Source organism: Cyprinus carpio, chromosome B24, assembly GCF_018340385.1.
Source record: "Cyprinus carpio isolate SPL01 chromosome B24, ASM1834038v1, whole genome shotgun sequence".
Lineage (NCBI taxonomy): Eukaryota > Metazoa > Chordata > Actinopteri > Cypriniformes > Cyprinidae > Cyprinus > Cyprinus carpio.
Genome location: NC_056620.1, coordinates 14095433 through 14105606, shown reverse-complemented (window position 1 = coordinate 14105606; position 10174 = coordinate 14095433). Strand labels below are relative to the sequence as shown.

General features: G+C 38.2%; 2 protein-coding genes across 3 annotated transcripts; one reads left to right on the top strand and one right to left on the bottom strand.

Annotated features, from left to right (window-relative positions):
* Positions 1–792: 792 nt before the first annotated feature.
* Positions 793–2942, bottom strand: LOC109052754 (60S ribosomal protein L21). Its single transcript, XM_019070169.2, has 6 exons — positions 2847–2942; positions 2118–2196; positions 1976–2037; positions 1779–1891; positions 1128–1278; positions 793–916 (listed from the first exon to the last, which is right to left on the bottom strand). The coding sequence occupies exons 2-6, from the start codon at positions 2182–2184 to the stop codon at positions 827–829; spliced, it is 483 nt and encodes a 160-aa protein (XP_018925714.1). The 5' UTR covers positions 2185–2196; positions 2847–2942; the 3' UTR covers positions 793–826.
* Positions 2887–9741, top strand: usp12a (ubiquitin specific peptidase 12a). Of its 2 annotated transcripts, none has more exons than XM_042751706.1 (10): positions 2887–3004; positions 3738–3904; positions 4936–5016; positions 5122–5335; positions 6597–6829; positions 6945–7021; positions 7113–7196; positions 7285–7482; positions 8267–8345; positions 8934–9741. In XM_042751706.1, the coding sequence occupies exons 1-10, from the start codon at positions 2887–2889 to the stop codon at positions 9033–9035; spliced, it is 1353 nt and encodes a 450-aa protein (XP_042607640.1). In that variant the 3' UTR covers positions 9036–9741. The 2 variants fall into 2 exon arrangements, with proteins under 2 accessions (XP_042607640.1, XP_042607641.1); XM_042751707.1 differs by lacking the exon at positions 2887–3004 and adding an exon at positions 3426–3444.
* Positions 9742–10174: the final 433 nt, after the last annotated feature.

Here is a 10174-nt window from a genome sequence, read left to right as displayed (position 1 = left end):
AAATTGAGCAATTCAACATAAGGCCACCTACAATACTTTATAAAGGTACAGAGCTATTTCGTTGTGAGACATTTTCATTACAGCCACACATTTTTTGCTATACTTATTTTAAGCTGTATGAAAGAGCAACTTAAAGGAAGCCAGTTCAGTTCAGGATGTAATACATAAGACCGCTTTATAAAATTACATATTTCTTTGGTCTTTAAAATGAAAGCTGGGAACTTTCAGTCAAATGTTTGATCACTCAATGTTTGACATGAACCACATGCAGTACTTGGTAAGCATCATATTCTGCTTAAAAGCAAAAGAAACTGGAAAGCTTGTTGCTACCCACAGCAAAGTAAAAAGACCTTTTTAATACTGGAATATCCTTGAACAGAACAGACACTGGCTAGACACATTTTTAAACGGAAATCTTTCCGGAAGAAAAAAGAAAAAGTTCCATCTCTGGGACAGATTGAAATTACTTTGCAACAAAACTAGGTTTTACAATCAAATATGCAAAACAGTGCTGTGTGCCGCAAATATAAGTAAAATATTTGAACAACAAACATTCTCTGAGCTGAATATTATAACTAAAAATATAAAAAGCAAATGCACCTAGTTCTATTATAGCTTTACGACAAGTAAATGGACTGAAGCAACAATTGTTTATTGGCGTGTCCTACGATACTCTTATGACACGTCACTCAATTTACAACATCAACAATACTCCACACACAGATCATATTCATTCACACAATATAAGCAAACTTAAACAATGGATAAAGAAAGAGTTCCAAACTAACAGTATATGGTACAAAGATCTTTATTTTGGTCAGCAGATTTATGCCATGAACTCGTAGGGGATGGGCTCCAGGAGCTGAGGCTCGTTGTTCTTGGTGCTGACAAAGTGTGCTGGCCGTGGAGCAGCAGGCTGAAAACAAGATAAGACACCACCACAATGATAGAGCATCAGCCAGATCTGTTTTAACAGTGCGTTATTAACCAATCACACAAATTAAGTATCATAACAGCCTAAGTTTTAGTTTTACTTCAAATAAATCTCAATATGAATTTACATCAGGGAGTACAATGTACATTTAACATCCAGGACAGTAACCAGTAAACACTGAACGATCGTATACCTGGCGTTTCAGCTCAACCCAGGTGCCGTTCTGCTTGGCCTCTATTTTCTGCTTCTCGTTCTCCTGAACGCGCTTCAGGAAGCTGTCTCTGCTCTTTGAGTGCTTAACGTGCTCGATACGCACATTAATTCTCTTAGCCAGGATCTTGCCCCTAAAAGTAAAACAATAATTCGTCACTTAAATGACCAGAAGCGTTGTACATTTACAAGATTTGTTCTTGAGTGGCATGTTTCCATATTGACAATCTGGCAAAGGCATTAATGTGCCCGTCCAGGGTGCATATGGATGACTGCTCTCGCCCACATTAATGACCACTCAGGGCACTGGATGGCCCTTATGGCAAAGTGAATCTGGGGCATTACACATTAAAAGCCTTCAGTTATATTGATAGTGTGTAAAACTGTCAGAACACTTCTTCTAACTGGTAGGTTAAATACTTAAGTTATAAATAAAAAACATTGCTCTTTAAAAATAATTTACATTAGGCATTTTTCCTAGATATTAATTCAGAACTTTGTAGCTAAACACTAACCAAGTGGTTTCTGTACTTAGCCTTCAGCTATCACTAGCTAGTCTGAGTTGCATTATTATGACACTTAAAATGTATTTTTATCAAAGTATAGATCATGTCATGTTCAGTGTGGTACTTACTTGACTTGCTTGTTGACAATGATGCCTACAGCATGCTGTGTAACATTATAAATGCGTCCTGTTTTGCCATGGTAGCATTTATGAGGCATGCCCTTCTGAATGGTTCCTGTGCCCTGGATAAAAAAAAATATTTTTAATAAACTGCTCAACAACAAAAGGAGTATACTGTAGCAATTCTTTCATTTAATAAATCTTACCTTGATGTCTACAATATCACCCTTCTTGTAGATGCGCATGTAGGTGGACAGAGGGATTGGGCCTGTTAAAGAATGAAAAGCAGTGTCAGATCTAAAAATCTCTATAATATGTACACAAATATTGTGATATAAATGAACTCACCATGCTTGCGGAAGGGCCTGGCAAACATATACCTGGTCCCCCTCCTCTTGCCTCTGGTGTTTGTCATGATGCCTGATTACTGGTGAAAAAGACATACAATTAAGTTAAGACAGATTTCTAGAAAAATCAGTTCTCAAGCCCTTCATTTAACTATTTGATATCCAGCCACGGTATATTAAATACCACACTTAGCTTAGAGACTTTAGTCGTTACCTCTATAATATAATTCAACATAAAACGACAGAAAGTGAAATGTACATCGCTCATATAGATGCAACAACGCAATTATTCGAATTACGAAGAACAAATAATTATAGACACTTATGACTTAAAGACATTAAGACAAAAAGATCGTTTTAGCTCCAGCAAACATTACTTCAAGGCCAAGAAATACATTGAAAACACTGAATAAGTGACCGAACTGAAGTGACATCGTACGGTGTTCGTAATACATAGTATGAAAATACAGAGAGAACGCTAATATTTCTACACGTCCTTTTTATATTCAGGACTCTCGCGTAGCCTGTACACGCGCACTGGCCGCATGGAGCACACACGCTCCAGCTGGACTCTGTATTTGACTCTTTACGGCATCGAGCGACGCTCTTTCGGGCTTCATTTCTATGCCATGCCAGGTTAGATATGTTTTGGCCGCTTTGTGTGGCACTTCTGCTCAACGTGAACTATGTAATCAACGATTTAATACACAATGTCTGGAGCACATCTTACCCCGGGTTGCTCGCAAGATGGCGGGTACGGCGGAAAGAGAATGATAGGGCCCTGCGGTGCTTCCTTCAAAGCACGGATAGGAGGACTGCTCATTTGCCTGAGTAAAAGTATCGGAGCGGTTGGTCCATGGGCAGTGACGTCAGCGTCTTACAAAAACAGGGAACTTTTATTTGATTTTTTTACTCACTTAAACTTTATAAAGTCATTTATACATTAATTTACTGCCTGAGACAGAACTGCATGGCTCTTTATAGGTTCAAAGAATCGCGTAAATTTATTATTTTTTATTTTTAAATAAGAAGCTTAACCTTTAACCTTCATTCTACTTTGTTTAATCTAGCTCCAACCCTAATCAAATCTAACTTACCTGTGATTTTCTAATGATCCCGAAGACACTCAGGTGTGTTTGATCAGGGTTGGAGCTAAACTCTGCAGGAAAGCGGACCTCGCGAGCCAGATTAGATAATATAAATATATTATAAAATAAATATATTCATATTATAATTAATATATATTTTAAAATACAAAATTTATTAAATAGTTTTGCTATAAATTGACATTAAATTGACTTTAAAATACTTTTAAAAAGCTTTTACGGGTTAAGTACATCAAAAGTCTTACGTAATTAGTTTTTAATACAAATTTAATTGATTAAATCTAATCCTGAAAAGTATTTCACATGCCCTCTGCTCAACTGAATATGCTCTCAAACAAGTTTACCAATTATTTGTACTAAGTATTATTGTATTAAAAATTCTGACATGCATTACGTACTTTTATATTTTAAAAATATATATATATTTTATTGTATACTTTCTATGTAAGTTCTCCCCTGTGTGTGTACAAATACCGTGGCTATATTAAATAATCTTGAATGTAATGCATCAGCAGGCGGCTGCAGGTGGGTGCTAAGACCCTGCGGATCTCGCTCCGGCAGGGACGCAGTCTGTCCTCACTGGGACTCCTCTTCGCCTCCGCGCGGTGATTGGGTGGAAGATGGCGCTGGGCGAATGGAAATCCTAATGACAGTTTCCAAATTTGCCTCTTTTTGTACCATGGTGAGTAAATATCACTTCAATCGCGGATAATTGTACGCTAGCACTCGCGTGATATTGTAAAGGGCCGCTTGCTGCATTAGTTCACTCAACTGGACTCCTTGGGTTGCCAGTTTTCCTCTGCTGCAGTTGCGAGCTGTCTTTATCCGTCTATGAATTTTGCCTTGGGCCTAAATAATTACTGCTGTTTGGTAGATATACGACACGACCGTGTTGTCGTCACAACACAGCGTTAGGTTTTTAAATTCGCCCTTCCTTGTAGGATTTGCTGAAGGCAGCAAATTGAGATCTGCTAACTGCTGAGCTGAAGTGTCATTCAGCTCGGGGTTTGATCGCGAGATGTGCTTAACAAGCGCGAGACAGCGACATCTAAATAATCTCCGAGTGTTATCCAAGTGTAATAAATGAGTATTCAGACAAGCATTGTGTTAGGTATGGAAACGTGAGCATCATGCTGATGTAAAATGCGTTCAGTGTACCTGTGCTTCAGTGCTAAGCTGTTGCCAGTGCGGTCACATCGTGATTTCACGGTCCCATCCCCTCTCTGCATCTCCGTACCCACTGTGTTCCTCCGTATATTATCTGCTTTATTCGCATTTTGATTTTGATACATTTTTTCCCCCATTGTATTTGGCATTTTTAAATGTAAAAGTGACGGCAGTGAAATGCTAATGGGTGCTAATGTAGTTGGTTTTAGGTTCACATTTACGTGTTTTTTTATGATATTGCATTTTTAAAACACTAATTTTCAATCAGTTGATCAGTTATTGTTGTAATATTATCAAATGTGTCTTGGATGTGTATCAGACGTCTTTACCATTTACCATAGTTTTTTTTTTTTATCTTCTTTTAAAAATGTAAGAATTACTTAGTCATCTGAAAAATGAGGTGGTTAATACCAACTTACCATAGTTTTACTGTAGTAACTGTATGTGTTAGAAACTGTGGTTAACGTAGTCATTTAAGAGACTCTCTATCTATCTAATTGTATACAGCTGTAAATGCTGAACAGATGTTCACCTGTTCTGTTGCAGGGCGCCAATGCCTCCGCTTTGGAGAAAGAGATCGGCTCGGAACAGTTCCCTGTCAATGAGCATTACTTCGGATTGGTCAACGTAAGCAAAGACATTCCCCGTTGTCTCACATTGTCTCCTCCAGCCGGCGTGTTTATTGTTATGCTCTGGAATCAGTGTGTGTGTTCTGTCTGTTTCGTTCCACAGTTTGGAAACACCTGCTACTGTAACTCTGTGCTCCAGGCTCTGTACTTCTGCCGGCCGTTCCGGGAGAAGATCCTCGCGTACAGGAGCCAGCCGCGCCGCAAAGAGAACCTGCTCACCTGCCTGGCCGACCTGTTCCACAGTATAGCCAACCAGAAGAGGAAAGTTGGCGTGATACCCCCGAAGAAGTTCATTACGAGATTACGTAAAGAGAATGGTGAGGAACACAAGCAGGAAGGGATTGTATTCAAAGTTTTAATGTGAATTTAGATGCTAGTTCTAGGTCAGAAAATGAAGAGGTGCAAGCCCAAGAAGTTGTTCTTATGGTCCATTGAAAGAAACAAAATAACTTTTTTGCATCACATTTACTAAATCTATATAATTTGTGTATAGTATCTAAAAAATAATTAATTAATTTGCATAACGCATTCCATGAAAGAGACGTTGGCTACAAATTAGTTAACTATGTTTTTTTTATATACAAAACTGCTAATACTTTACAGTAATTTGTGTATAGTATCTAACAAGAGGACCACCAACACTGCACATTTTGCATGTCTCCTTTGTCTGACCACACCCATTACAAGTCTGTGAGTTTCTACTAATGAGAAGGTGACCTGAATCAGGTGTGTTTGATTAAGGAGACATGCAAAATGTGCAGTGTTGGTGGTCCTCCAGGAATGTGGTTGAGAACCACTGCTTTACAGTACAGTCCCATTAGTTAATGCATTAAATAAAATTAATTAACAATGAAGAATTTAATACATTGGAGCGATTGTTCAAGCCTTTTTTAACTTACAGTGAAAACTACTTCTAAAGCATGTATTAATCATAATTCAAGTTAATGTTAATTTCAACATTTACTAATACGTTAATAAAATAAAAAGTTGTATCTGTGTAAATATTGACTTGAGCTAACATGAACTAAAAGTTACTTTTTATTAACTAATGTTAACAAAGACTAATAAATATTGAAACAAATGTGTTGGTCATTGTTGGAGCATTAACAATTGTGACCTTATTGTAAAGTGTTACCAAGAAAATAAACAGATACAGCTTTTGATTTGAATAATGTGTTAGTAAATGTTGAAATTAATATGAGTATTTTTTTCATTGTCAGTGCATGTTAACAAATGGAACCTTTTTGTAAAGTGTTATTGCAATTGAAATATCTTGGAATATCATAGCATATACTTCTTATTTTTTGTTGTATTCAACATTCATGTATTCTATGTGATAACATTCTCTTTGTTAGGGGTGCACGATAAATATCGGCCAATAATTAATGCGCACGTTCATTATCAGCGTGGATTTGCGCAGTTTTTCAGTTAACAACGGCTCTGTGTAGTAAACGCTGCTCTATGTGAAACCACACACGTGATGGAATTTACCGCTGATTAGAGAACCGGCTTTACTGACAAGATGCGCATTAATTATTGGCCGATATTTATTGTACACCCTTACTCTCTGTCCCACAGAACTATTTGATAACTACATGCAGCAAGATGCACACGAGTTCCTCAACTACCTGCTGAACACTATAGCAGACCTGCTACAAGAAGAGCGCAAGCAAGACAAGCAGAATGGCAAATTGGCCAATGGCACACTCGATTCACAGAACAATAACAGCACCCCACCCTCCTCCACCTGGGTTCATGAGATCTTCCAGGGCACGTTGACCAATGAGACGCGATGCCTCACCTGCGAGACGGTAATAGCACCTCACGTAAACCCTTTAGTCCAATAAGATGGTATCCTGACAGCTCTGCTGACTGTGATTGGCTGTGCTTTTATCTGAGGTGTCTTTGGACTTTGTTCTCTCACAGATAAGCAGTAAAGATGAGGATTTCTTGGATTTGTCAGTGGACGTTGAGCAGAACACTTCAATCACACATTGTCTCAGGTCTGAAAGCACACTCACACTTGAATCCAGTTTAAACATGAATATGTGTCCGTTTTAATAAAGTATTGTTTTTCTTACTGGCCCCTTATAGAGGTTTCAGTAATACAGAGACCTTGTGCAGTGAGTATAAATATTACTGTGAGGAATGCAGAAGTAAACAAGAGGCACACAAACGGTGAGCATTCATTTCTGCTAGCCGCTTCCTGGTTTTCTGAATGTATATTTACTGCATATACTTAATATATGAATGTGTTTGATGCTAGAATGCGGGTTAAGAAACTTCCCATGATCCTCGCCTTGCACTTGAAGAGATTTAAATACATGGAGCAGCTGCAGCGCTACACTAAGCTAAGCTACCGCGTGGTCTTCCCTCTGGAGCTCCGCCTCTTTAACACCTCTGGTGATGCCACAAATCCTGAGAGGCTTTACGACCTGGTCGCTGTGGTGGTGCATTGTGGCAGGTGAGTCGATACAAGGGCTGCGTTCCAGTTCACTTTTAGACACGCACTCGTGAACTTCTCTGAGCACTTTTGAAGTGCATTCCACTTCATGAAGTGGACGAGGGAAGTTTACATGGACATACCCTCGACCCCTTGATTTTGACAGAGGGAGCGAGTCTGCTTCATATGCACACTTCAGGCCGCTCTATAGACCACAATGCAACACAACTATGTATTTATTAATTTATGTAACTTATCCCCACCCAAAACAACTCTATAATATATAAAGAAAATTGTTTTTACATTTATAATAGCCCAAGCAAACCTATATACATATAGAATGCTGCACCAAACGAATTCGTAAGGGGAAAAATGTAAACAATAAACCAACTCCATAGTGGATTCTAAGTGATCAAGGGCTTAGGACATTCCAGTTCAGCCCGTTCCATGGGTTCCACCAGAAGTGAGCACTCATGCAACGTAATCAATGATGTACATCTGAGTAAACGAGACGGAGGGAAGCTAGCGAGTGAAGGGCATAAAAAGTGAGCTGGAACGCAGCCAAGTTTGAATGAAATCCAGGAAGCTAGAATGGACTTTCAAACCTTTATAAATGTGTTTTTCTTCCTCCTCCATTGTCTGATTTCACAATACTTTCTTGTGTGAACAGAATCTCTTCATGCAAGCTTTTTGAAATCTGTCCTTGCAAAAAACAAAAAAAGGAGAACTGTACTGATTTGCTTCCTTGTGTGTGTGTTTTTGTGTGTGTGTGTGTGTGTGTGTGTGTGTGTGTGTGCTTTTATAGCGGTCCAAACCGAGGACACTACATCGCAATTGTAAAGAGTCATGATTTCTGGCTACTGTTTGATGACGACATCGTAGAGGTAAGCTACCATCCGTCATATAAAAGTATTAGTTATTTACTTAATAGATAGAAATTTGACCATGTAGCATTTTAATATAATAAATAAGTTACTAAATTATGAATTAATAAATAAATAAAAAAGTATGTGTGTGTGTGTTAAGATGTAATTTTATATGTAAAAATATTAAATATTTTTAAAACCATCTATTTTTTACATCATTTTATTGTTAATGTATTTATTAATTATATATATATATATATATATATATATAATTTAAAAAAATTATAATTAACAATAAAATTGTTTAAGTAAATCAAATTATATTGAGCTTTAATAAATATAGATTGCTTCGATTAATTTAGAACTAAGCATTACTCAAAAAATCTATATTTACTTTATAAGATTGGAGTGCAATTTTTATAAAATATTTTTTTTTAATACTAAATCAAGAGAATTTTATCAAGAAGTAAATCAAATCATATAGTGTTTTTATAGTGAATTTATATTTTTCTAGATATGCTTCTCTACAAATGTCATGGAAAAGTAATTGATTACAGAGTGGTCTTTTTGCATTTGTTAAAAAAAGTGTTTTGTTTCCTCCTGTAGAAAATTGATGCCCAGGCGATTGAGGAGTTCTATGGATTAACCTCGGAAATTTCCAAGAACTCTGAGTCCGGGTACATCCTGTTTTACCAGTCCAGAGACTGAGAGAGGCCAGAGCGGCGTCTCCCTACGGACACCTGTGCAGCAGGCGTGCCTGTACGCTGAACCCTGCGCAGGTTCTTACTGCAGCGGCGCCTCACATACACCCCACCCGTCCAAGCCCACCCTCGCCGGTCTCCACGCAGCAGTAACGTTGGACGCGATGCAGTCGCAAGGCCTTTTGAGCGTTGTTTGTCAGTTGTTTTTACGTTGTGGGAGCGTTTCATCACTCGTGTTCAGTCCTTTACCGTGGAGAGAATGTGTTTAATGTAACGGACTGTATGATACGACCCGGATTTGCATTCAGCTTTCGTGCTGCAACCTTTTGATTCCAGTGGCTGTGAGAAGGCTGAAGACTTGTGCATGGGGAAAGCGGGTGTGTTTATTATAATGGCGGGGAGGGTATAAACGCTCCGGGTGCGGGGCATTGCGGGTTATGTATTTCTACCTTGTACAGAGTGATATTTGTATAAATATTATGAGAATTATAATAATATTACTGATATAGCCAAAAAAAGAGGATAGAACCAGAAAAGATGTATAACACTATGGTGCACTTTTGATACAGTTTTGTAGATGTCGGAAGGTTAATGTAAGGGTTTGCTTGAGACGGCCTGTTGTGAAATTATCATTTTCTGTTTTAAAGAAAAAGAAATAAAAGTGTATACACCAAGATAGGATGTATGCATGCAAGCATGTAAATACCAGCTATCACCAGCCTACTGGGATTTGATTGGACGCCTTTTTTTCCTGTGCTGATGACTCATTCTTGGTCACTGTGGCCCCTCAGTGGCCAGTCAAGATTACTGCAAGATGGAGAATTGCAAAGCATCATTCCTTTTTCACCGATTGCTTTCCTCTAACTCCAGCTTTAATGGTTCTGAGTTATTTTGCAATGACTTTGCTAGCTCATTATTGCATAAAATTAGGTTGAATAATTAAAAATTTGCATGAAAGGTTACACAAATTTATTAGTGCTCAAAAGCAATTCTCAGATCTGTCATTTGAGAGCCATATCAAGCCTAGATTCAGACTGGAAAGATTTTATCAGGCATCATCACTGACTACGCAGTTTAGTCTATGAGGAGGTGTGAGTCTGTCTGAGTTAGAGGCATGGGGATGAAGGCTGCGTGGGGTTCGAGGAT

Coding starts and splice junctions, on each gene's coding strand:
- LOC109052754 (XM_019070169.2), bottom strand. CDS start 2,184: ATGACAAACACCAGAGGCAAGAGGAGGGGGACCAGGTATATGTTTGCC. Junction 1,279..1,778: donor ATTGTCAACAAGCAAGTCAA/GTAAGTACCACA, acceptor TTTTACTTTTAG/GGGCAAGATCCTGGCTAAGA. Junction 917..1,127: donor GGGTTGAGCTGAAACGCCAG/GTATACGATCGT, acceptor TCTTGTTTTCAG/CCTGCTGCTCCACGGCCAGC.
- usp12a (XM_042751706.1), top strand. CDS start 2,887: ATGATAGGGCCCTGCGGTGCTTCCTTCAAAGCACGGATAGGAGGACTG. Junction 5,017..5,121: donor ATTACTTCGGATTGGTCAAC/GTAAGCAAAGAC, acceptor TTCGTTCCACAG/TTTGGAAACACCTGCTACTG. Junction 6,830..6,944: donor GATGCCTCACCTGCGAGACG/GTAATAGCACCT, acceptor GTTCTCTCACAG/ATAAGCAGTAAAGATGAGGA.